This window comes from Lutzomyia longipalpis, chromosome 2, assembly GCF_024334085.1.
Source record: "Lutzomyia longipalpis isolate SR_M1_2022 chromosome 2, ASM2433408v1".
Lineage (NCBI taxonomy): Eukaryota > Metazoa > Arthropoda > Insecta > Diptera > Psychodidae > Lutzomyia > Lutzomyia longipalpis.
The window spans coordinates 23,104,693-23,132,587 of NC_074708.1; the positions used below are offsets into that span (position 1 = coordinate 23,104,693).

A 27,895-nucleotide genomic window follows, 5' to 3' on the forward strand; every position below is an offset into this window, starting at 1 on the left:
AAAAAAAAGAATAATATTCAAATTAAAATACAATTTAAATTTCAAAAATCTTTCTTTAAGATTTCACTAACTGTTGTATGTTGAACATCAAATTCAAGCTCACAAAACAGTCAGAGGAATAGTTTAAATGGTATGATATTGGTGAAGAGAATTTTTTGGACATATTTGGCATTTTTTTCTCATTCCAACATAACCGCACTTTTATATTTACGTGGGAAAAAGTCAGATTTATGGGATAATTTCAGTGAAAATCTCTCAGACGAGTTCCCTTTTTGCTATTAAACATTATGTAGCATTTTTTTATCACAAAAATTAAATTGAGGTTATGTAAAAGGAAAATTTTCTTTTCGCAAAATATATAACCTAACTCACCCAAAAGTTTTAAGCGATGAAGATTTTCCGCTAAAAAACACTTAAAATTAAATTTAAATGTAAATTTTCAGCTGAAACTTAATCAATAGCATAAAAGCAAACTTCTGGAAGCTTTTCTTTGCTAATTTATTCCATAATTCTCACTTTTTTCGGGCACCAGAATAAAAATTAGGTTATGTTGAAACGAGAAAATATACCAGATATGTCAAAAAAAAATGCTTCGCCATCCGTTCTGAACCATTTTGAGAATTTTCTTTACATTAGGTACTTTATATTAAAAATAAATGGTAATGATAACGTGAACGAGCAGGTTGATTTTTTTGTTCTAAAAATTCTGAAAACTTCACAATACATGTATTTAGCTAAAATCTAATCTGTGACAGAGCAATTTAAAAAAAAAAACTAGAATATTCTAAATATCCTTCTACTTATTTCTTGTTTTTTTTTTTAATTTTTAAAATTTTATTTCTCCTGACATATTTTTCATATTTTTTCTTTATAGGATAATAATATCTAAGAATGTTTTATTCGTTCTATTGTCAATGTCAAGATTAATAGAATAGAATATTCTAGATTTCCATTTTCTTGTCACTATCAATCTCAAATAATTTCAAATTGATTCCAACACATTTCAGAAATTTAATAAATAAAAATTTATTAGGGGAGAGCGGGGTTAAAAAAGTCACTTAAGGGTTTAGAAAAAGCTCAAAATATCATATTTCCCAGAAAGATAAAACGAAATGAATATCTCATTTCTTTAGGAGATTAACTGCCCTACAACTCTTTCTCAGATCATTTTGTTCTATCTAGCTAGGAAATATGATATTTTAAGCTTTTTCCAAACCCTTAAGTGACTTTATTAGCCCCGCCCTCCCCTACATATATATACATAATGAACACCTTACGAGTCAGCAATCAAAATTGGCTGAAAAAATGTTGGAGAAGTTTTCCTACCGGGTAAATGTCAAACGCAAAAAGAGTGGCAAATTGTTACAGCGTACAGAATTGAGAACTGTCAGTGGACGCCGATGTGCGTCAAGCCGTCCTGGATGTGTTAAATACCCCCATTTAAGTAACCTAAGTACACTCAGGTAATATAAGAACCGTGATACACCCAGGAGACGGGAAAGTGAGACAGGAGATGGTGGAGATATACTGTGGAGGGAAAAAAAGAGGATAAAATACTCGAGTCATTCTCCCACACAATAAAGGGGTAATTCAACCAAAAAGACCTTTTGTCAAACAAAGGGAAAAGGAGAACACTGACAGGATTTAAATTGACAGTACAGTCCATTAAAATTAACTTATTTTTAAATAGTTTTAGTGAACTTCGATGACTAACTTTGAACTTTCTTTTAATTCATTTTAAAATTTATTGTATAAAATTCCAAACCACTTAAACGTCGCTGTATATCCTTCTGAAATGGCTTAAAATTCAGATCCTCGAATGAATGCATAAAATATTCCTTTCACCAACTGTTCGTATTGCAAAGTGAAAAGAGGATGCTTCGAATTTTCAAAGTGAAGCTCCATGAAATTCTCTCCTCTTGACAATTTTCCAGCAATCCTTCTCGTGAATAGTCTCTCTTGGTATTTTCCATGGCAAAAAGAACACACACACCATGCTTTTCTCGTGATATGTGGGAGTTTTGTATTTGAGATCACTTTTATGCACAAGAAGAGAGGAGATTCTTCATTTTCTCGAGTATATTTTAACAAAATCAAATTAAAATACCGTTACACATCCGAGGGAAAAGTGGTCTCACTTTGCACACATCTCATTTTCATGTTGGACACACCGTAGGGAAAATTAATGATGAAGTGTGTGCTAAATTATCAATGAGATGGATGTAAAAACTCACCTTCAAAAGTTTTTGTGCACTTCTCGTATCCTTCCATCCAAGCGGGTAGAGGGGAACCCTCGTGCGTTGGTGCCTGTGTGTTAAAGAGATGGCGAAGAATGAATGCCAAAGCGACATTAATAAATTGACACCGTGTCGAACACAGCAGGAGGAACAGGATTAAAAGATGATGACAATCCCTCCAGGCTCTCTGACCGATGTTTGTTTAATAAAGAAGCACCCGGCGAATTTTTTTGCCATTGTACGCGACGAAGAAATTAATAAGTAATTTGGCATTGGATGGGTTTTTCTGAAAATTTTGAAAATACAGGGGGACATAAACAACATTGCATACTTATATAGCTAAACTTTTATGATTTTCGTTTTATATTCACTTTATTGTTTGATTTGAAATTATTAACCCTTCGGCGTTCATCTATTTCACATTTGGGTCTGCATATGACGCAATGGACGCGAAAGTGTTTACAGGGACAAGAATTGCAATGGTGACGTAATTCTTAATATTTTTGCTAAAATCTCACTGAACTTTTTTTAATCTAGTTTTAATTTTTATGGAAAATCTGTTTGATTAAATCTTTTTTTTATATTCTCTTGAAGCTCCCCTATCTTAAAATTATCGTTTCATATTTTAATTAGAAAATTAATCATTTAAAAAATCAGTTGTCTAACATTGGAATTATTAAAGAATAAATCGTAAGAAAAACAATCAATTCTCTGTGCCCTGTCTAATATATTTTCACGTAAGTAATTTTCAAAATCAAGTTCAACTGGTTTTCCCCTCGGGCGTATCACCTTTTCTAAATATATACATATGCGCCTTTGTTGCCCAAATGAGGGGTTAAAAATAATAGAATTGTTTGTGATATCATCATTGAAAATTGTGGAAAAGGGTTGACAAATCCTTTGTTACCCCTCCCTCCTTGAAAGGATTCAATTCGCAACCTGGGTTGAAAAAAAAAGTCCGCCTCGCTCCCAGGGGATTCTTTAAGAGTCTGGTGTGGCCACAAAAATCTCTGCCAAACCAAACAACACTTCCGTCTCATTGTTGCGTCTCTCCAACTCGACATTTTGCCCCTTGGAACAGTCATGGGATTCCGTGTGCATCTAATTTCCCTGTGCTCTATTATCATGCTAAATTCTCCCATTTTAAACTTCGCCAGCAGTTGTTTCAGCGCCCATTCTCGCGCCTGAAAATCTGTCTGGTTTGTGAGTTGAAATTCAGTTGACATCTTAATATTTCTCTCGACCGTGACCATTTGAGGTACCTATACGTGGCGTTAATCTCGACAACACGCAGAAATGCACGATATCACTCCCTCTGCCACCAAATCCGCAGGTGATTAGTACGTCTTCTTCGAGCTCCTGGAATTGGTCAATTAACTGCTATTATTGCGTGAAATCATCACCAATCTTTTCATAGATCTTTTCAAATTTAACAAAGCCCATATTAAAGGGATTCTCAGGACAAAAGTCTGTCACACGTTTGATGGAGATTTTTTAAGGGCGTCCGGATGAAATAAATTAACTTTCAATGAACACATTTCTGAAAGAAACGTTAGAGAAGTGATTCAAAATATTGGCGGGAAATTGTATAGTAGTGCCATCTTCAAAGCGATTTAACCATTCTGTTATATGCATTACGAGATGGCATGAGAAAAATACTTTTCTCTCACTCTGGCATTTTGTGTAGGTGTGATAGTGTGCGTGACGTTTGTTTGTAGTTGTGAGGAAAAATTTAAAAAAATTAATTTTTCTGGGAAAAACTCATTTTTGGGGCGCCAAAAGTTGGCGGGTAGCTCAGGGGGGCCCAAAGTATGTTCAGTAAAAATTTGGTGGCGCAACTCGCCGGATTTTTTTGGGGAATTTGCACGACTTTTTCTGGCGCGGATTTTGAGAGTTTTGAACCAGGGGTACCAAACGACGCGGCGTCGCTTCCTGGTCACAAAAAACGCACTTTCGCTGGGAAATTCGGCGGAAAACGCGAGAAAACTGCGAAAAACTGAATGTGGGAGGGAGACAGTATCAGTGACGTGCACTGTCTCGTTTTCTCTTATACAAAATGTACCAAAAAATAGTAGTGGTGGCTTTAGGAACTAAATTTTTACCGCGCCAATTTCAAAAAGTAGTCAAAAAAGCATGAATTTTATATGGGGGCTATGAGAAGGGGGGCTCTGGGGGGGAAATGAATGTCGTTGGTAAAATCCGCCTGGTATCAGGAGTCTCTGTACCAAATTTCATCGCGATCGGACCAACGGTGTAGATTTGTATAGCTGTACAGACACGAAATTTTTTAATTATTAGGGGAGACCGGGGTTAAAAAAGTCACTTAAGGGTTTAGAAAGAGCTCAAAATATCATATTTCCCAAATAGATAAAGCGAAATATATAGCTTATTTCTTTAGGATATTTACCGCCCTACAACTCTTTCTCAGATCATTTTGTTCTATCTAGCTAGGAAATATGAAATTTTAGGCCTTTTCCAAACCTTTATTTACATTATTCCAAACCTGACTTTATTAGCCCCGCCTTCCCCTATATAGATAGAATTTGTTTATACATTTTAGTTTTCATTCTTTTTGCATTTTAGCGCATCTATTCTGCAATAAAGTCATCAAAGTTACTATATAATAATGGAAAAGGACAAGTGGATAGTACTGGAATTATTTAGTGGCATCGGAGGAATGCACCGGGCTCTTGAAGGTAACCATAACCTCAATACATGATGATCAAAGACCTAAAATTTAACATTATGTTAATTTTTTTTCTTAGAAGCTAAGGTTGATTTCACAGTGGTGGCAGCTGTGGACATTAATACCATTGCTAATGATGTCTACCAGGAAAATTATCCTGAAACATCCGTTTGGAACAGGAATATCCAATCAATTAGGCAGGAAGAAATTGATTGCCTGGGTGTGAATACAATCCTCATGTCACCACCATGCCAACCCTTTACGAGAGTGGGTAAAAAGCAAGATCTAGGTGATAGGCGAACAGATGGTTTCATCGCAGTTTGCGAGAAGCTTATAAGTTCTCCAAAAGTTGAGAGAGTTCTCATGGAGAATGTGAAGGGATTTGAAACTTCCTGCGCACGAGAAATGTTCATAGAAAAACTGCAGGAATTAGGATTTCATTGTAGAGAGTTTCTTCTCTCCCCACATTCTGTTGGCATTCCAAATTCTCGAACACGATATTACTGCATCGCCAGAAGACAGAGCTTTCTTGGCCTCATCAATGAAGAGATCACAACAGAATTACCCGGAGATCCTGGTATGAGAGATTTGGTGGATTTTATTGATTCAAATGCAGGAGAAGAATATAAACTTCCTGTGGAGAGCATTGGAAAGAATTGCTGGGTCCTGGATATTGTAACGCCTACGTCGAAAAACTCAATGTGCTTCACAAAAGCATACACGCATCTACTTCGAGGAACAGGTTCAGTTTTTTGTCCAAAAACTGACGAAGAAGTCCGGAATACATTTGAGTGTTTAAGTAAACTTCCACCGGAGAGGGAAGAGTACAAAAAGCTTTTGGAAAGTCTGGAGATGAGATTTTTCACTCCGAATGAAGTAGCTGAGCTCATGGGATTTAAGGGAGGCATCAAGTGGCCAGACAATGTATCAAATCGACAAAAGTACAAACTTCTGGGCAACAGTCTCAATGTTTCCGTCGTACAGGTGCTCATCAATCTTCTGGCCATGTAGCTGTTAATCTGTGATAATAAAGATTTTTGAAGATAAATTGGCTCTTGTATCAGCACTTGTCGTATAAAACGTTTTTTTTTTGACGATCATGTTGCTCTTTTCATTAAATAGGAATATGGTTCATAACACTTGGGCTCAGCGATTTGTTGGACTTTTTGTCTCAGGACCTCCAGTGATAAAACATCCCTTTGGACCCGAACAATAATTTATTGTCCAAAGTCCGTTTTTTACAGTTTTTTTTTTTACATTAAATGCCTACGAAATACACTAAATATTGTACCACACTTACATCTAAGATGAAAATAAAGATAAGATTATTTAAATAAATTTGTCTTAATCGAAATTCCAAAAGTAAAATGGTTAATTGTTATCCAGTTAAAAAAAAAGATATTTATAATGAAATCCATCTTATTTCTACGATATTGAAAAAATAAAGAGAAAAAATGTAATTTAAAAACGCCACTAAATCTACTTGAAATGATTGCAATAAACGCGATTCTTGAGAAAGAAATTCTTGATTTTTCAGAGAAATAATTAATGGAAAAAGTATCAAAATGTTCGGTATGTTGGCTATTATGATGTAGTATACTAATAATGTTTGGGTAAGAAATTTCGCGTGGACATTGATTAAAGGTGCTGATGATGGGGTGTGCTTAGGCGCGCTCGCCACGGATACGTCGGGCCAATTGGATGTCCTTTGGCATGATGGTCACCCGCTTGGCGTGGATGGCGCACAAGTTGGTGTCCTCAAAGAGACCGACAAGGTAGGCCTCGCTGGCTTCCTGGAGGGCTCCAATGGCGGCGGACTGGAAACGCAAATCAGTTTTGAAATCCTGGGCAATTTCACGCACCAAACGCTGGAACGGCAGCTTGCGGATCAGCAATTCCGTGGATTTCTGGTAGCGACGAATTTCACGAAGGGCCACAGTACCCGGGCGGTAGCGATGGGGTTTCTTTACGCCACCAGTTGATGGGGCACTTTTACGTGCGGCTTTTGTCGCCAACTGCTTCCTCGGAGCTTTTCCTCCTGTTGACTTACGAGCTGTCTGCTTAGTACGAGCCATCGTTAAGTATTCTTCTCACTGTTAACAGAAAAAAAAGAATCACAGCTAAAAAAAGTAGTCCCCATGAAGCGCCCCAAATAGAGAACGAAAACAAAAATATGTTTACAAAATATTGAGAAATAGTGACGTCACGGATTCGTCACTGCGAAATACAAAATGGCCGTCATGCACTCTTCGATGGTAGACAAAGCAAAGCTCGAGGATGCCCAAAACTTTCTCGCAAATTTCCCCCCAACCGCCCCAGGTGCGAGCTCCAAAAATATGCAAAAACCCACCACGGCATCCTTAGCCACAAACCCCATGCATAATTACCTGTCGGTGTGCGATATTTCCTGCGGTTTTTCACAAAAAACTCGGGAGCGCCTGATTCACAAGTTCTTCCTGGAGCAAACAAATTCTAAAATGACTAGATGCGTCAAATTGGAGGCAATTAGTGCATCCCGTGGCACCCAGAGATGCAAGAAATTTCCACATTTCACCCCAATTTCCCTCTGGGTCAACTTTGATGACCACCCAAAAAAATGACCCCCATGCTGGGGCTCCTTCAGGGGCCCCATTTGCAGGGTAAATCATCGGAAATCTGTTTAAATGTGCAAAAATATGATTTTGGTGATGAATTGGAGACAAAATTTTTGCATTAGAATTCCTCCACATCCTGTGGATCCTTAAGTGTATTTGCCCCGGCAATCGATGGGGAATTTCATGGAGAAGAAAATGGCATCCACAGATTTTCCCGAATAAAGTCCATTTTCCACAAAATTGGCATTTTTCTGAAAAATTTTCACCTGGAATTTTTTTCATACAAATTTTTGCCCCTTCATCGATTCGTCTATTAGATTCATCGAACTTATCGAACAAATCGATTCACAGTGTATGAGATGCAAGATATGTGATTTATATGTGAAAGAATGAAAGAGATTACTATTTTCTTCTCTTTTTTACACACAAAATTCTTCGTTGCATTTCTCACTCTCTCAAAATATGATTATTTGAACGAGAACGATATATATTTTTGCTTCGCTATCTGTCTCACTCATACTTATTGTTTTTCCCAATGCAGGAAAACTTAGGATTTTCAGACTTAGAAGGCGGACGCCGCTTCAAATGGCGCTAAAATTCAAAAAAGGTTATTTTAATAAAAGAAAAAATGGCACATCCTTTTTATCGGTGATTAATCTCCCCTAAGCTTTCAAAAATTTGGTGAAATGTGTATCGTCCCCACTCTGAGAAAGCTACAATAATAGCGGGAAATATCCAGAAATCGCTAAAGAGCAAAATAATTGATTTTCGCCGTCGCGTAGCCATTTTGTTCGGTGCAGTACTCCAATTATTTTCGCACTAAAAGCACTAAAAGCTCAAAAGCACGCTTTTCTAAAGAAAGAAATATCAGAAAAAAGCGAAAGAGCACCAGTTAAATAGATAAACCCCAGAAAAGCGAAAAAATAGTTTCCAAAATGGAAAGTTGAAAACATTTTCATTATTTAGTATTCATTTTTTAAAAAAAAATCTTTTAGAAAATCCAATGATTAATTCACACAAGAAAGCTAAACCGTTACCCGGCGCTCCCACGGAATTTGCCACCGACACCACGAAGAGCTTTCTAGTGGAAGGAAAAGCGCGAAAATTATATCAAACTTGAGATGATTTAAAAACATTTTCATAAGATTTTTTAAATATTAAAATTTCATTTTGTAAATTAACGAAACTCCAAGGTTTTCAAAAATTATCATCATTTTATTGCAACAAACATACATACAAACTATGTTGTTCATCTTCTACAAAATTACACATCAATATACTGTACCCCACCCAGTTAATAATAGTTGTTGTATTAACAGTATAATTATTCCAAAAAATATATATTTTTTATCGGAAGCCAGTATTCATATACGCTCTATATTACAATTGCTACACTTTTTTCTCTTTAATCTTAATATTTTCTCCCATTAATTATCACTCCCCTCGAGTCATCTGAAAAATTTTAAATCGCTAAATATTTTGCTTTTTTTTAGTAAGTTTATATCAATGGGAAAATCACATAATATAATAATATAATAAAAATGTTTATAAGATAAAAACGGTATGAATAACATGGATTTACAATGTAAAATCTTTCAATTTTCTCTCTTTTCTTTTTTTTCTAACTTCTAGTATTGCAACTTATCTTTGATTTTCATTCTCAATCTCCACAGCAATATTTTTTTTATTATGTATATAAATTTATGTAAATAATAGTGCCCCAATCACAAAGTCTCTATCCAATAAGACTGAGTCGACTGTTGGTTTTTCTTAGCTGCGCTCTCCATGGGATAATGTTCTCATTTTCATCCTGTTGCACTTGCTCCTTGTGCAGATTCTGCTCCACTGATCCATTCATAGAGTTCCCATTGACTGCTGGGGTCTCTTCGTGGCCGTTCGTATTCTCCTTGTTGTTGCTCTTGTCCTCAATTGCGCTGGGCAGGAAACTGATGTTATCAATGGACATGGCCCTCTGGGCTAATCTCCAGTTGTTCGACAGGCGAGAGCTCTCTTCCACTCGTGGCGTGTAAACGGTAGCCCTGAAAGGGTCAACAAGAAAAGAATCCCAGTTAGTTAATTAATTTCTATACAATTCCTAAAATTATAAGGATCCATATACTTTAGTTTATTCTCCGCTTCCTCACGTCTGGCCAGCAGATCTCTCTTCCACTGCGGAATAGCCTGGAGTCGTCGATCTTCTGCCTCACGCGCCATTCTCTCCTCAAATTCCTTCTTTGCACGCTCTGCTGCCTTCTTTGCCAACATCTGACGCTTCCAGTCCGGGATGACGTTCCCCGCCTGATCCTTCTCTGGCACCTGCAAGAATTTCTGCGTAAGTAGCGACCACGTGTCCTTGCATGGGTACACAGAAACACATTCACCAACCTGATCTACAAAATTTGAGGCCGTAAATTGCTTCGAAATATCCATATAGAGTTCCTTCTCGTGACGATCCTCCATTTTGGCACGTTCCACCTTCATCTTCTTAATCCCAGGGATGTCCTTGCTGAGCTTCAGCTCAGCTATGAGGTCCGTCTTCTGTGACAGGAAGGATTCATTTGTGCTCGATAAGCACTGCATACTCATACTCCTGGTGGGAGCTGAAAATGTCTTTCCCAGCATTTTGTCCGATGTTCTGCGCAACTATATTTGAAAAGAATTAAAAAGAAAAAAAAACGCATGTTAATAATTTTTTCCATTCTTTTATCTGTGTCTTCTAATTATCTTCCTATTAAGTTTTCTTTTTGCAATTTGGGATTTTTCGAGATATTTTCGTAATAAAACCTTTTAGGGACCTAAACAACCTCCCTGGACAAACTCCTTACGCGATCTAATTGCGCCAGTTTAGCATATTCAATCCGGCAATTCAATTCAGACTTTAGGATGAAAAATCAGTGTTCAAAGATTACAGTACGATTAAAAAAATTATAAAAAAGATCAATTTTCGATATTTGGGTTGAGGTTTTAACGGTTATTTAATAGAAGCTACAAAGTGTTAGATCTTAAAAGAATAACTTTAATTTTTTTAGCTGTGATTCTTTCTTCAAAGAAGCACAGCTTCTGTGTACACTCTAAAATGCAAAGTCGTCAGATCGGGCTCAAACTTGGGATGAGCACGAATTAGGGTCCCCACATTCCAAAAAACGTATGCGCCAAAATTTTTTCCGTCCGGCCGGCCGTCCGGCCGGCCGTCCGTCCGGAACCTTTTGCTAAATTACAAGAGAACGGTAATAGATAGAGACTTGCGGTCAACGGCAAAGTTCATATATCGGGTGGAAGACATCCGATTATGACGTCAGATCCGACACCCCACCCCCCCGTCCGCCATTTTGAATAACCCCCAAATTTTGTTTTCGCTATATCTCAGTCACTATTATAGCTAGAGGTCTGAAATTTTGATATGTTGTAGGGGCCATCAAGAGCTTTCCAACGATACCTCATTTTCGAAAATCGGCCAAGCCGTTTAGCCAATATGTCCGCCACAATTTTTCATCGAAAATCGGCCATAACTCGAGAACGGCTTGACCGATTTTGATCAACTCGGGCTCAAATGAAAGATATTAATGAGCCCTACAACTGCTCGGAACATTGCAAGTTCAAAAAATGACCGCAAGTGGTGCTAAAATCGAAAACAAAATTTTCGATGAGTTTTCGATGAATATCTCGAGCACCGCTTTATAGAATTGCTTCAAATTTTGATATGTTATAGTTGGCTATAATATCTTATATCATGCCAAAAATGAAGGAAATCTATGTAGCCGTTCCGGAGATATCGCGTTTTAAAGTTAACATGTCATATCTTGAGTTGCATAAGACCAACGCCCCGCGAAGCGGGGCGTTTTATATATACATATATAAAAGTAAAGTAAAAAATATATAAATATAAATATATATATAACATATAAAAATGCAAGATAAAAATTAAATATAGCATGGATGGAACAGTATAAAGCGAAAGAACGGTAAGTAAAACTTACGGGCTGTGATTCTTTCTTTGTCAGTGAAATGTGAAATTGACTGAAAATTGAGGATGGGCAAATTTTGTGGAAGGCTTTTTCGCGTACCGAATCACAGCCAACGCTCACGATTAAGGTTTTTCACATTATTTCTTCGCGATGGCTGTGATTCGGTGCGCGAGAAAGCCTTCCACAAAATTTGCCCATCCTCAATTTTCAGTCAATTTCACATTTCACTGACAAAGAAAGAATCACAGCCCGTAAGTTTTACTTACCGTTCTTTCGCTTTATACTGTTCCATCCATGCTATATTTAATTTTTATCTTGCATTTTTATATAGTAAAATTTATCATTGGTTTATTTGCATATCAGCAAATAACTAAAGAAATACAAATGGAAGATCTTAGAAGAAGGTCACTTCCATGTAAAATATTATAAAAAAGAAAATGCTAGAACTTGATGGTCAAAGAGTTGATATAAATTACATTACATTTTTGGAAACCCAAAAAAAAAAAGAAAATGCAAAAAAAAACTGACAAAGCATTTAAATGAAAGATAAATCTTTTTGTTAAAAAAAAATTAAAAATTAGCAATTGATGAATCCTTGCCAATAAAACTGTTCAACTCAAAAATAAAAACAATTTAAACATAAAAAATAAACGAAAATTATAGTCATAGAGTCACCCAGTTCCATTTAAACTACACAATATAAAAAGTTAACTGTCTGCAAACTATCATAAAAGCTATATGTTTAAAATTTTATCTCCTTTTGCAATCTCGCAATCAATTACACTTTTAATTAAAACTGATCTCTATCGTTTTGATTTAAGTAAAAAAAAAACCTTTTTTATAAAAAAAAATTTCTCTACGAAATTCTTCTCATTTTTTATTGACTTCCTTCACGAGACATGATTTCTAAGCATAAATCTTATCGAAAAAGAAATGTTCCTTGGAGCGAAAACTTTTTATCACACTAACCCATTTGAAATTGTTTATTCTCTTCTCATATAGAAAAGAAAGAAGAAGCAACATTATACGGAAGGAGGAAGAATAAAAAACACACGATCAATTGGCAAAAATGATTTGCAAAAGCATTGTGAATTACATGCAAGTTTTGCACAAATTTCACACCCCACTTTTCAGCAATCGAGAAAGAGAAGATGGTTGGATGTCCGAAAGGAGGATTGCACAATTAGATTCACTTTTCACGTGAAGAAATTGCGAAAAAAATAACAAATTAATTGCAGCCATGTTAGCATTTTTCATGGAATCTCTGGATATATAGCAGAATTTTTTTTTCGTATGTAGGCAAAGAACTGCATTTTTCACGGTTTTGTTAGCACAGTCAGAGAGTGGCTGCAAGAAGAGTTTAACTTCTTTGTGGAGTCAGAAAAAATAAATAATATAAATAAAATATATCAGCACCATCCAACTTCAGAAGCGAGCGCTGTAACTTTTTGCAATGGGGGCCAAACACATACGCCCATTTCTCCTGTATTAAATTTTATTACAAAATTATATTAGTTTAATGTTTAAAAAAAAATTAAAATGTATTGAAATAAAATTGTGATGAGACGATAAAAAATTTTCCACTCGTAAGAAAATCAGAGTGAGAATTTCTCTCTTAAATCAAATAGAAGCGTGCCTGAGGATCATTTAGAAATCAAGATGATCGAAATATTTTAAATATTTTCTTCTCATATAATATAATTTTTTTGCTTAACGCCATCGTCATTTTAAGACATATCACGAAAAGAGGAGGAGTTCAATGAACAAAATGAGATCTTATTTTCTTTCTTTCTTAACAAAAAAAAAAAAGAAATATAAAGTGGCAAGAGAAAACTCACGCGATCGTTAAAATGACGATCAATGTGATTGTTTCAGCGTTTTACCATTGAAATACCATTTCTACACTCTTCGATCCGATCAATGGGTTAATTGGAAAACTACTGGGAAAATGTCTTAAAAATTTTCAAAGTAATCCATAAAATGAAATTAGGAATGCTCCAGAGGAACAATGTTAAATGAATGGACATTGTTGAGATAGTTAATCGATTTTATTATTCAGTGCGAATTGAGAATGTGGCGGAAAATTTTTACAGTAAACATTGTAAAATGTTTATCAATATGATACGATCATGGAGAATTAGCAGACGAAGAGGTATATTTTAAATTTTCAAATTGTTTTTTAATTATATTTTTCTGTATTTGATATTTGTAAAGTAAAACGTCGCTATCATCCAAAAAAGATTTCAAATGTTTTTGATGTTAAATATTTTGAAAACAGTAGAAAATCTAACAAAAAAATCAAAATTTAACTAATAAATCATAGTGATAAAAATATGTAAAACATGCTCAATAAACTACATGATCACTGATATATCGCTTTTTATATCTTTGCAAAAAAAAACTTTCTTCAGCCCCGAGCACTTGTCGCGAAAATTTATGTAAAAAAAAGTATTATCTCTAGAAGGGATCTCTACTTCAGTGATTTATACATCTTATTCCCCCTGGGGTTAGACATTGTAGAAATGTAAGATTTACAAGATAACAATCAAGATTAAATGGCAATCAGTTGCAGTAGTTTTCCTTTATTAAATTCCAAGACAGTATTTTGGTTTTTTGTTTTCCTTCTTTTTTTCTTTAGAGTTAGAGGAAATTTTTATGTTAAGCGTTTGATTTTAGTAATGTTTCATTTTATGGATCAATAAAAAGGGCAAAATGGAGATCACTAAAGCATTTCTGATGATCATAAAAGTGCTTTAATTTTTCTTTTAATTTAACCGGACAAGATCGGTAATGAGATCGAGCGACTTTCTCCGCAACTTATCAATTCGCTTCACACTGTTGGGATTTTTGAGAAAATAACCGAATAAAATTTCAATTAAAAAAGTGAACATTTTGGGAAACTGAATGGCAATTGCTCGACATTTACCCAAATATCATGCACGTAACCGGAATTTGGAGGAAAAGTGAAAGAGATGTATCTTCAGAGTTTAAAATTAATTCTGATTCAATACGACTCATAGAGGTATTGTGATAGATTTTGTAGGAAATTAAAGATCAAAAAATTCCAAAATGAGGTACTATGATATGTAAGTTTTAAAAGAGAAGAGAAAATGATCATAAAGAATGAGTATTTACCTGTACACTGTTGAGATCCTGAATGGAGATCGCCGAGAGGGGTTGCTGTTGTTTCCTCGTAGCTGTATCCTGGGCTGGTTGCGTGGGTGCCTGCTTTGGGGGCACGGCAACCTGCAGCGGTGGCGCCGGTGGTGGTGGCGGTGGCCGCGGTGGATCTGGGACAGCAGATGGCAATGGTGACGTCGTCTGGGACAACTGCATATAATCCTCTGTGTCCGTGGACCTTGTCAGCGCACAACGTAATCCATAATTAATCCTCAATTGACTTTGCATCACACACCACAAATCAATCAAAAAGCACTCGGGAAAATTTTTTTTCACAAAAAATCACTTGGAAAAAGCACAGCGGGGGTTTCTTTTTCTACTACTTTTACGTATGTTTGAAAACTCACCTCGCTGAGGATGCACTGGACCGTTTATCACTGATAGACTTGAGATACTCGGATGGTTTGATCAGGTGATTTGAGCCATCCAACATTGACCCATTAGGGAAACTGGGCGGCACAAATGGCAGCACAAGCTGTTTATTGACGAGATTTGGTCCACCTGGACGCGAGCTGGGCCGTTCACCGCCGAGATGTGAATAACACTGACTCTCCTCGAAGTGGCTGCCGCTGCCGTTGATCAATTTGGCTTTCTTATTTGCTACACACACAGACAATACACAATTATTGTTAGGTGATCTCAGTGGTGGATTATTCTATATATACAAAAATATATATATATATATATATATATATCAGAGTACATAGCAAATCACGACACGAAAGAGAATGAGAGAAATTGTGGAGCATTTTCCACCACTTGACTCCACATATTGCAAGAATCCCTCTATGTTTCTTTCTTTTGTAGGTATCTTAAATGGGGATTTAAAGTTTTATACTGTAAGATAAATACTCTGTGAATTTTTTATTATTTCGTTAGGAAATCTGTGTTCTCTTGTCGACATTTTTTACACCATTTTTTTTTTGGTTTTTGGATTTTCTTCACCACAATAGGAAAACGAAATAATATGTATGTATATATAGCTTGGGAAGACAAAAAATAATCTTAATATTTACAAAAGTTAGCCAATTGTTATTTAAAAAAAAATGATTTCAAAGAATAAATCACAAAAAAAACATCAAACTTTTACAGAATTGAACAAATAAATTTTACATCAAAGTACATCTTTCATTGAGGAAATGTTGTAGGTATATTATGTACTTCTGCACGATCGGGAGCTTTTTAGTGCCAGACACCCAATGGATTTATGAGAGATTCAGTGAGCTATACACCTTCAACTTCCTTCACAAAACTTCACAGATCTTTGGTTGAAAAGGAGGTGGTGCATGAAGATCTGGCTTTACAATAAATTACTTTGAATTGAACAATATATGTATGTGTTTGGTTCTTTGTTCAGAATTACAATATATGTTATATAGAAAGAAGAATATTTGTGTCGATAAAGTTAACCTTTTTGACATAATTTCAACCTAATTCTTCAGACAGAATAATGAATAAATCTTCTTCTACATATTTTGTTTAAAAGAATCATGAAATGAAGGGAAATTCAACGTGAAAATGGAAAGCACCGTTTAGTATATTTTATATATCTTTTCCACTACGTTGTTTGTGTATCTTATTCAATCTAATAAATGTATTACGCCAATAAACGGTTCAATTAAACACGCGACCTGAGTATTCCATTTTTTTCTTCTTCAACATCATCATCCTCTTTTCACCTGGGCAAATGTTCCTCCTCCTATCATCGCGTCTCTTTTTATTCATTTATCCAGAGTGGAAGTTGCGAGTGAAATAAAGAGGATAAAGAAACACACACTAAAATGTAATTCAACTACAATTTACAGTAAATTGAATCTACCAATAAATTTTACACAGAATCTCTTTTTCATGATTTTTTTTGTGTTTACTCTTTCACCATTTCTCTGAATATATTAAGTGGAGTAAAGGTATAAAATATTGAGGTGAATTTAATGTTTTACGGAGCCTTTCTCAAAAAAAAAACAACACATTTTATTCATTTAACACAAATTTGATACGCAGATGCTATGCAAAATATTTTCGTTTAAAAAAAATAAGGTGAGAAATACCAAATGCTTATAAGGTTATTGAGAAAGTGTACAAAAAATTCTTTAAATTACGTGTAATAAACTTAGATTTTCACCCCTATTTTAAGACTTAAAAGAACATATTATTTGTCAAAAATAAATATGTATAATATGGTTTTTGATACCCATCTAAATAATTTCTGAATGCACCAGATTTTCAAAGCACTTCAAAAATTTAATATAATCGGTTTAAAAATTAAAATTTATCAAGCATAAAATTTAATATTCAACCGTTTATGAGCCAATTGATCCCATTCAGTGTTACTTTTTTTTAATAAAGTATTTAAAATCCAAAGAGGAAATGTTATGAAACTTTTTCATACACTTTCTACAGCTTTATTTTTCAAATATCTATAATGTATTAAAATTTAATTGAAATTGTCTAATACAAGTGATCATAGATAATAGATATGTATTAAAACCATGTTTAAAAACTTGTTTTCTTTCAATACATATTATACATTTTAACATTTTATCAGTGATTTTCATTTAGAAACAAAGGGACGAAACTAAATGCAAATAATCGACCATTCACCTGAAGATTTTCTTTCATAAACATTTCCTCACAGAGGAAAGCTATTTTATCATGTTTAATGTATATATTACATATTTTCTTCCTCTTTTATTTTGCTCACTTTACATTGCATTGGTAATTTTTAGAGCTATTCCAGGGGTGTTTTCTTTTTGATTTATGATACAGATAAACCTCAATATAGTGATCAAAAGTGTTATGTTTTATGTGTCTGATGCGGAGAGAATGTTGAACTAACAATTTAAAAGTTCGCAGTATCGTTAACATGCTGAACTTGGCAAATTTTAATTTGCCCACAGTACCGTAACCGCGTGGAAATTTTCCTCTTTTGCACTCAATGTGAATGCAAAAGAAAAAGAAATAAAGGTATTCTACGAAATTTTTATTTCAGCACAATCATCTCCCAAAAGACCACCACTCTGCAAATAAAATGATCTTGATCTGGTCCTCTCATCTGTGACTTTGTTTGCATTTGCATGCTGTGTGCACGAAAAAACTATTGGTATTTTGCATAAATAGCCATGGAGAGGAGAGAATGCAATTGGAATTTGCAGTGGTACATCTCTTTGGGTTTGCATTGGTGTAAACTCATTTAACACATGTGAATAACACACGTAAGACAATATAAGCCACTTGAGCAGTGAGATTTTGATTCATCTCACCCACCAAGTTTAGCTCAAAAGACTATAATGAGAAAGATGAAAACATTTCCATAACGCAGCAAATCTTGTGATTTGCACCAATTACGATAGAGGTGGGAATTAATTACTTTGCCTTATGTGCCTTCTTTTTCTTCTTAATTCAATTCTCCTCATTTTGTGCTTGATGGGAGCATCGTCTCTACATTATATATTTCACAATTTAGAGTTTATAGAGCTGTGACTAAATCTGCACAAAAAAAGGAATGCAACACTTTGGGAAAAAAATATTGACATAGTGCTGTTTGACACGTTATTAATTTACACAAAAATAGAGAGGAGCGCTAATTATTAGATGCTGGTCGGCTTTTTGCTTTAATAATTTTTGAAAATAAGACAAATAATACGGTCCGATATTTAGTTAATTAAACTTCTCTTTTTAGGACACAAGTGATATATATTTTTAATTATAATTGTAATGAAAGGTGACTATATGAAGATAGCTAAACTTAAATAAATCAAATTTTAGAAATTTAGATTTTTGTTTAATCCTCCGTATTCCATAAGGAGTTAGTTACCAACCTCAATGATGTATTTTTGTTATTGCGCAATAATTATGATTAAAACTAATCTTTTGTAAGTAAGTTGGTTGTCGATACACCACAGGACACGTTTTAAAAGAAATACTCAAAGTGGGAATTAAAAAATGGTCGTCCCTTCTTATATTACATAAAATATAATCTATTAAAAAATAATTAAAAAAAAAACTTTTTCAAAATTATTTTTGCGTGTAGACAGAACAGAACACTTCTTGGAGTTTATAAAAAAAAAGGTCAATAAAGCACTAAGGGATCGATCACCCCTGCGATCACCAACATCATGGCATTGCGCGTGGGTGTTTTGTTCTGTGATCAAAGATTATCACTAGCATCTGAAAATGCGGTTTTTTTTTTGAAAAATAAATGTTGGGTGATTTATCATTTAATTTTTGCTTTAAAATAATTCCGAAATTTTACACACTAAACTCATCCATTCTCTTGTATCCTTAAAATACTCCCAAAAAATGTACAACAATAAATTTATGCAAATGGGAATAAAATGCAAAATGTTATTAAAAAGATGAAATGTTTCACTATATTTAATGAAATTTTCAATCCCCAATGTAGCTATTTATAAATTCATTTTCTCTCAAGTGGGTATTGAAGATTGATAAACAAGAGAAATCACAGAGAGCTACCTTTTGGCATCAGATTCACGCCTCCCCACTCAAAATTCATTAATAATCACTCATCTACACGAATTTCATTGAACACACTTTTACGTACAATCATAACACGAGGGAGGATGTTAAAGAGATCTGTCTCATTTGCTATTGTTGAGAATTAAACGTACTCATATCACTCACTTTAATTGATTACTTCGTGATGAACATTTGAAAGAGCCACTCACAAAAAAAGGTCGTGGAACGCTAAAAGTGAAAGATGGTCACAAAATGGAAGGACTTACCAGAAACTGTAGACATGCTGCGATTGTGATTCCCTCGTACAAGATCCGATGGTCTCAGTGTGGGTTCTTCGACAACCTCCAATCCTGAATCCGAATCCGGAGGGCTCGGGACGTCATGCTGTACCGGTTGGTTATCCATGGAATGTGAGGAGCCCGTGGCCGAAGCAGTCGACATGGTGGATGACTGGGAGTTGTTGCTGCAGCTCGTAGTATGGCTGGGTGCCTTGAGAGGGGGTGGAAGTGGTGGCGGTGGAGGACCAACGACTGCAAAAGAAAAAGAAATTTCGCGCCAATTGTTAGAGAAATGCGCCGGATGTATGCAATTCATTTACTTGAGGGCAAGCCCAGAGTTGTATTGTTAGTTTTTTTCTTTCTTTAATGTTTGATATATTACTCATAAACTTCACCATCTATTTTAAATAATTTATTCATAAACTTTCCAATATTAAATTTGAAATTTGTGGTGGAAAAAAAGTCATTGACTTCGATGAGGAAATCAAGCAGAAATTTTAATTTTTCCACCTCTGATGAGACAAATATGCTTAAGAGATTTTTTTTGCATTATTTCCCAACTTCATAAAGATCATTATATTAAATTTTTCGTAAGAAATAATGGAGAAAATTAAGGAATTTAGCTCTTATTACAGGCAAATTAAGTCATAATTTGAAACTCTGAGTAGAAAAACAAAAACAAAATATTATACGGCCTTTAGAAAGGCATCATTGTAAGAAGATTTAAAACATAAATCAATGATCTCTCATTGCATAATTTAGATTATGCCTGTTGGACAAAAAAAAACAAAATACCGAATTGTTTGTCTTGATAGGAGCTAAACTAAATAGGATTTTTTAAACAAACCGACAATCAAAGAAAAAAAATGATTGAAAATCTTAAGATTTAGGTACTAAAGAACTAAAAATTAAAAATACTACTCTACCTAACTCACCTTTATTTTCATTATTGGTAATTGGTGCCGAGACAACCCTTTTCAGGAGTTGTCGTACACCGCTGACATTCCCATTCCCACATGTAGACGCCCCCTTGGCTGCTCCTGTATGCCTCTGGGCCACCTTTAGGCGCTCCTGGGTATCTTCGGGAGCACAAACGCTCTCGTACGTATCATTCTTAAGTACAGGTGAACTGCTATTGCTGCTACAGTAATTCTTAGAGTTGTACACTTCTGTGGTCTTGCGCGGAATATCATACTTTCCCTTGGCAGCTGTGGAATCTTTGAGGATGTTGCGCTTCTTTAGGATATTACTGACCCCACCACTTGAGTACTGCACTACAACATCATTGCTGTGATTGGAACTTGCACTAGCTGATCGGCTGTGTGATCCACTATCGCGTGAACGACTTCTGCCCTTGGACTCCTTTGGGCCATTGGGGCACTTTGTGGGTGTGACCCGGGCCTCCTCTCGCACCAAATAAATATCCTCATAATCATGGTCGTGGCCACTGGCGGCTGTGTTGTTGGCTCCGCCGGAACGATTCAGCGAAGGAATTGCGGGAGCCGTGTCTGAAGCAGACGATGCCACTGATAGACTCTCCTCGGACCCACTTCCAGCTCCACTGCTGCTGGAGTGGACTTCCACTTGGACTGTAGAGAGAAGAGAAAAAGAAAACAATCCAGTATTAGATTTATATTAATTTCATAACGGGCTGTCTGAAGATTAAGAATGGAAACTAATTCAGTGAGGAATTGAAAACAAGAGATGCACATTTGTTAGACTCAAATCACGAGATAACCCATTGAGAAAATTGTACAATACTGTTAACAATTTATTAACAATATCATTATGAGTAATTATGTAAAAAGAAGCATACTTTTGCGTTATTTTATGATAATTTTGAAAGATCTTGAAGTTGTGAGTATACGATCTATCACCAATAATCGGAGATTGATAGAAATTGATAATAATATGATAATTTGCATAATTTCGTAGATTCAATATATCACCACAATCTCATTTCCGGACCTTTTTATTTGCTCACAGGGACTTAGCGACAGATTACAAAATTTGGAAAGTTATAAGAGTGGTTATTAAAGAAAATGTGAATATGTGATAAAACTACTTTTGCTTTCATCATGATTATTTTTATGTTTTACCCACGTCAGTCAGCAATATTTTTTTTTCTAAAGCAATTCAATTTACATATTTCGCTTGAGTCAAATAAAAAAAAATAGTAGGTAACGTCTCTGTTATTTATATGCAGTACATCCATACTTTTACATGGGACAGACGATTTATAATATTTTCAAAACAAAAATATTTAAATGATTTCTATAACATTTTCCTCGTAGTTAGATCTTATACTCAGATTAGTAACTATACATACATAACAGTTTATTTTGACCAAAATAATTATGTTACCTACATAAAATTATGTACCTATTACAAAAAATTAAATCAAACGTAATAGGTGGTATCTCTTCTTTTTGTAGGTAAGAATTAAATGACAAATTAGTTTTTTGAAAGAATTCCTTTAATTTCCATCTTACTGCATATTAGCTCTAAAAAAAAAATTCAACAATAGATTTTTCCAAAATTTCATATTTTCAAAAAGAGTAAGAAACAAACAAAACCCAATTAAAAAAATACAATTTTCTGAGTCCCAAAAACCTCTGTAATAATCCCTAAAATTTCTTTTATGTTCCACTGACTTGCTGATTTTGATAACATGATAAATGTATCAGTTTTTCATATCCGAAGACTAACAAAAACCGTGAAATTTTCGCTAATTGGCTTTGTTCTTATTTTCTTCGTGTGGTCTACATAGAGATGATACAGGCATTTATAATTGAGATTTCTATGTGCTTGCTTACCTGTCAGAGCATTTGGGTGCGTTCCTCCGCCGCCTGTACTGCCATCTTTGTTACTACTGTCCGAATCAAAGAGATCCTTGACTCTGTTGTAAATGACTTCTTGTGGATCGTGAAGGTAGAACGATTCACCAGAAATGCTACCGCCTGGACTGGGTGGTGTGAGGGAGCCATTGCGCATGGGGTTGACGTAGAGACCATCATTGGGCACAACGGGCCCATAGACGGATGACTGATCGGGTGGTGATCGTGACCGCGTATAAACACCGTCGGGACGCACCGTGGGTGGGTGCAAATAGAATGGTTCTGTGTCGGAGCTATGTGCTGATGAGGACTTTGATGTGACTTTGTGGCGCTCCGCGTGATTCTGGCTGCTCGCCATGTGATGTGACGACTGCTTGGCACTGTAGTACCCATTGTTGTATTTCTTGCTTGCTTTCGAGCGGTAATTCCCCTCCGAATTGTGATGATCCGGTGTTGTGCCATGCTGCACGAGAACATTGAGGCACTGCGGAAGAGGAGGGCACCAATGTTATTCCAAAAAATACACGATTGTGGTGGCGCAAATATAACAAGAGAAAGCATTTGACTTACCTCCACCTGCTGATTCTCTGCAGCATCATTAATTGGACTCTTTCCATATTTATCGAGTGACAGACGAGCACCGTGATTCAGGAGCCATCGGACAGCCGACAAGTGACCACGAGAGGCGGCAAAGTGAAGTGGTGTAGCCCCATCTCCATCACGTAAATTTGGATCAACTCCTTGTTCCTCGACCTGTAAGTATAAGCAAAAAAAAAACGATCAAGTTGATCATTAAAGAGACATTTCTGAAAAGTCAAACATAACATGCTTTCCCCGGCTTTCCCTCAATCGTGCATTCTAATCCAGATCAAACGGTTACCAACCCAGCCTGACGTTTCCAATTTGCATTCAATGCATCCCATTGAATGCGATCGCGAGGTGGCAGATCAGCGTACAATCGGTACAATGCAAAACCATTGGTGACCTTCAGTGATCAGCAAGGCCTGATCGAAGATTGTTGCGAGCCGCAAAGAACGGTGAAGTCGGCTTAGAAATCTTTCTCTATCTCTTTAAGTTTTTCCCTCGTGCCGCATTGAGTTAACAAATCGACATATTCCCGAGACATCTTACTAACGGTCCTCACAACATCTTCCTGTGCACCTCTCTCTGACAAATTTCACGCAAACAGCAATAATTTCCCGCGCCTTTACCTAATCCCCCAAAGAAAATCTATAGGTGTATACGCAGTGGGATGGAGTCATCGATATAATTGTGCCAAGAAATAGAGTAAAATACAATGTAGAACAAGTTTTTCCCTCGTTCTCCAATCACCAACCAATCATTTTATTGTCCGTTAGTGTTGAAAGAATTAATAAGATTTTCTTTATGTACCATGGAAAGACGATGAGAGGCAAAAAGCGATCATACCCAAATACGAACATTTTGCACGAGCTTCAAATGCGATTATATCTTGGCAATGTCACGTTCAATATATACGATAGGCAATTGAAATTATCGTTTTAATTGATGATAATTGCTAATCGAACAGAGTACTTCATATCGGATGCATTTCACCTCCTCGAGGCAAATATTTCTGTGAGTTGGTCAGTAGTATTAAAGATGATGAAATGCATAAAGAGGTTGATAAATCTAACAAATTATGCATGTAGATATTTTATAAAATGTATAAAAGTATTGAAAGTTTAGGAAATTAGAGAAATCTCTGAAGAAATAATTAAAGTCCTTAAAAGCAATCAATTAAAAATCAGTGAATAAATGTTGCTTGAAACTTCCTTAATTCGTTATAAAATAAGGGTTTAAGCGTGACCTAAATTTTTTATTGGTATTATACATAAATAAAAACTTACTATTAAAAAAAACTTGTAAGGAAAATCGCATAGGAAAGTGTTGCGTGTCACATCAGAATCTAACTATAAGAAATGTCGCCCATAATTTAATTTATTTCAAAAATAATTTTTACTGAATTCAAATTCATAATCATACAGAATAATTAGATATTAAAATACTAAATTAAATTACAATATAAAAATGTAAAATTCTACCAAGTTTCTACCAAAAAATTGTACTTATTAGCCCCTTTGTGGAAATGTATGTACAATAATATAACATTGATGTACGTACATGGAATGTTTATAAATCACACAATAAAACACTCACCATCCATTTGAGGCAGTCGAGGCAACCCATCTGAGATGCTGCATGAATGGGAGCCATACCATCGCGTGCACGAACATACAGTGACCCCCCGGCTTCGAGAACGAGAAATTTGAGCACCTCCAGGTGACCCTCCTGGGCAGCTAGATAAACAGGAGTCACATCGTTGTCCATCTGTGTATTGGCACTGAAAGCAAAGAGAGATCCATACAGGGTGAGATGACAAGCCATACTGAACATATGGAGCGCAATACTGCCTTGCGATGATTTTATTATGAGAAAAAAAAGAACGCACTTTAAATTTGAGAGTCAACCTTTTTTCTAATTATTAGAGCGAGCAAGAATAAGAAGAGATAAAATGATTAAACTTTTCTGTTTTTTTTTTTACTTCTCTCACTATGGAGCATTTTTGTAGTGTGTTTACTGTTGTAAAAATTTAAAACGAAATTTTAGCCTTGTTTTGTTGAAAATTGATACATGGTTTACTCTCATACAAATTCACGAGATCATCCATGTGGAGAGAAAGAAGTAATAAAAGACGTTTAACACTCTTTCTGATATAAATACATATACCTACAGATTTTTAAGTTATATTTTTGCAGTGAGAAAGGTGAACAGAAAAGCGATTATCCACTGATTTGCCTCAAAAGAAAAAAGTTTAAACTTTAAAATGATCCAAATCTTAATTAATCTATGTGTTACACAAACTTTCACATTAGAATTCACTTTTTCTCATTTCTTCTAATGTCCACATGTCATAGTTTTCCCTCCCCGTTTTTCTTTCTTGAATAGCTTTTCCTGCGCGCAATGTGCTGCAATTTCCTTTTAATTAAAGACCCACCGTGCTTGGCAATTGAGATCACTCAGTATTCCTTTCATGAGCGAAAAGACAAGAAACAGAACACTTTGCTACACATAAATCAATGTCACGAATACAACTCGAAGTTACTGCAGGTCATTTACTAAGAAATGGCTCATACAATAGTCTTGTCTTTAAGGAGGTTTTTAGGTTTTTATAGAATTTTATATTTTGTTTGAAAACTTAGTCAGATGAGCAAAACCAAAATTATCCAAGAGATTTCTTACTCTTTTAATAGCTATACAATAACAACAGGAATTAAAATCAATGACTCCAAAGTCGTACATTTCCATAAGGAAAACCCAAAAGCATATGTGTAGTAAGATTCATGTCTCATCAGCTATATTATTAAGAGATAAATACCAAAGTCAAGCAACTGGATGGCGGCAACCGTTGGACGATTGAGGAAGAAAAAGAACTTTACAGCACTAACCTACTTTGCGATGGACAGAATTTCTTCCTCCAGTGCGCGCAAACTGGAATTCTCAACTTGTCTATCCCGCTCGTTTGCCACATTTTTGATACAATTCTAACCATTTGGCAAAAAACTCAACATTTAATTACCATAAAAACCTATGCTACAGACGCCACAGACGAGTGACGTTTTTTCTTTGCTCACCCAAAAACCAACAGAGCACATTTATTTCTTTTTCTTTTCTCACACTCTTTACAAAAAAAAAAGTACTTTCAGTTTCACGTGTTGTCAATTAAAATTAAACCCATGCAAATTGTAACGAAAAAAAATTTTTGTTTTCTTTCACATAGAGAGAAAGAAAAAAAAAGTGTGCAATTGATTTCTTGTGAATTTCACAATTAAACCGGGGAAGGTTAGTTTAATTTTCATTTCATTCAATTTACACTTTCTTTGAAAGTCACGAAAATATTTTGGTCAATTCCACGCTTAATTGACACTTTCGATTAAAAACGCCATTCACGAAAATAAAGCTTCATCTCACATCCTTGTTTGATCCACATATCGCATCTTTAATTTATAATCCAGGAAATTCAATCGAGTATTCAAATTGGATATTTCACGGACATTTTGGCAAAATGTCAAACTAAATTAAAACAACTTTGTCGTGATCTACTAAAAAAAACAAGCTCATAGAATTTTTATGCATTTTTTTTTGTTGCTCAGTGAAGAATTTAAATAGCCTGGGTGTCTATTGTTAAAAGCGCGAAAGTTAGAAGGCTCGTCGCTACCTAGCGCATTGAAGTCTTTCGTTTCCGCCAAATTGACTTTGTACTTAAAAAAGTAAGAGTTGGTGCGTCTTTTCCTGATTTATATGACTTGTTCGCTATTTTTCATATTAAGACACAATTTTTAATTGCGAATTGTAAAGTGCAGAAAAGGTGAAAGTCTTCTTTTTTTTATTTATTTTCCTCTACAAGACTTTTTATGTGTGCTCTCAAAAAAAACTTATGATTAAAAATCAGGGAGGTTACGGAATTATTGTTTCGATGAAGTTTTTTCAACTTTATTATTATATTTTTGGGAGGGCGGGCAAAATGAAAACGAAGAGTTTATTAATTTAAAAAAAAATGCACGTGCTGTGCTTACCGTGAATTACCTCTTTGTGTGTACCCATCAACACCCTGATATTTGCCTCACATTATAATGCCCACCCATTGAAGACTTCTTTTATCTGACCGTGGCTATTTGAGAGTAAAGCGCCGTTTCGCTTTGATAGTTCCAGTAATCGCGCATAATTAAGTTAATAATAAATGGCTTAAGTAGGAGGAAATTGGTACCCCGTGGGTTCAATTATAAAATTGTTGGTTTTGCACAAAAAAAAAGAATCGCCTTTCGTACCCTTAGCTTGCGACGTGTAAGTGAAATTTGTCATGGAAAGTGCATTGCAGAAACTACGAAAACATGATAAAATTCATGCGGATAAAACTTTTTTTTTTAAATCTTCCAAAACCATCAAAAGGATTGCAAAAGAATGCAATTTTATTAAGCATTGAGTTTTATTGAGCAAAAATAAACTAAACAATCAGAAAATTAAATTGCAAAAATACGCGGCAACATGACGTGACTTACTTTCTTTATTCTCACTATATGGCTTGTATATTTTCATCGCACTTTGATGAGTAATAAAGCCTGCCTGTTTTTTTTGTGTTGTGCGCATCTTAGGGAATGTGTGTAGAGTGAAAGATGTGCGAGAAAAAGAGTCATTTATTTGCTTTTTTTATGGCTTTATGCGGATTTACATTAAATTTGCATACTCCCCTAATTCGAGAGAATGTTGCTGAATTGTTGCAAATAGCGCGCACATAGTTGCTATCACACAATCTCACTGTATTTTCTCAACTTTGAACGATATAGAAACTCCATTAGATGTGCTCAATTGAGGTGACTCTCAAAGAGAGAACGCCACATGCTTTGCTTTGTCTTTAGCCATATGTCCTGAATTTATTAATGATCACGCGTGATTGCTAACAGAAGTATGTAGCTGGAAAATGCTGGAAATATCTCAAAAAGAATGCTTTTGAGATCATTCCAATTTAATTCCATCGCGCAGAAGAAATTCAATATAATCATCCAAAAAAGGTTCACACATTCACCCAAGAAATGCAATTGAGCTTCGATGTTATGTATAAAATA

General features: G+C 35.2%; 3 protein-coding genes across 7 annotated transcripts in view; 1 reads left to right on the plus strand and 2 right to left on the minus strand.

The window, feature by feature from the left end:
• Window positions 1-4,751: 4,751 nt before the first annotated feature.
• On the plus strand, window positions 4,752-5,971 carry LOC129789733 (tRNA (cytosine(38)-C(5))-methyltransferase). The gene is made up of 2 exons (XM_055826756.1): window positions 4,752-4,933; window positions 5,003-5,971. Exons 1-2 carry the CDS (start codon window positions 4,864-4,866, stop codon window positions 5,932-5,934), a joined length of 1,002 nt encoding a protein of 333 aa, XP_055682731.1. The 5' UTR covers window positions 4,752-4,863; the 3' UTR covers window positions 5,935-5,971.
• A 150-nt stretch (window positions 5,972-6,121) lies between these two features.
• LOC129789783 (histone H3.3A) lies at window positions 6,122-7,430 on the minus strand. Its single transcript, XM_055826834.1, has 2 exons — window positions 7,311-7,430; window positions 6,122-7,016 (listed from the first exon to the last, which is right to left on the minus strand). Exon 2 carries the CDS (start codon window positions 6,996-6,998, stop codon window positions 6,588-6,590), a length of 411 nt encoding a protein of 136 aa, XP_055682809.1. The 5' UTR covers window positions 6,999-7,016; window positions 7,311-7,430; the 3' UTR covers window positions 6,122-6,587.
• Window positions 7,431-9,040: 1,610 nt separating this feature from the next.
• The window catches only part of LOC129789571 (espin), a 46,228-nt gene continuing 27,373 nt past the window's right edge, over window positions 9,041-27,895 (minus strand). For 4 of the 5 annotated variants that reach the window (XM_055826449.1, XM_055826450.1, XM_055826451.1 and 1 more), the window contains 10 exons: window positions 24,432-24,615; window positions 22,824-23,006; window positions 22,233-22,737; window positions 20,352-21,005; window positions 19,405-19,668; window positions 15,010-15,262; window positions 14,618-14,840; window positions 9,903-10,160; window positions 9,637-9,845; window positions 9,041-9,556 (listed from right to left, as the gene is read on the minus strand). In XM_055826449.1, coding sequence (XP_055682424.1) covers window positions 9,253-9,556; window positions 9,637-9,845; window positions 9,903-10,160; window positions 14,618-14,840; window positions 15,010-15,262; window positions 19,405-19,668; window positions 20,352-21,005; window positions 22,233-22,737; window positions 22,824-23,006; window positions 24,432-24,615 — 3,037 coding nt within the window. In that variant the 3' untranslated portion in view covers window positions 9,041-9,252. The remainder of the gene's footprint in view (window positions 9,557-9,636; window positions 9,846-9,902; window positions 10,161-14,617; window positions 14,841-15,009; window positions 15,263-19,404; window positions 19,669-20,351; window positions 21,006-22,232; window positions 22,738-22,823; window positions 23,007-24,431; window positions 24,616-27,895) is intronic. The other variant, XM_055826448.1, reaches the window with a different exon arrangement.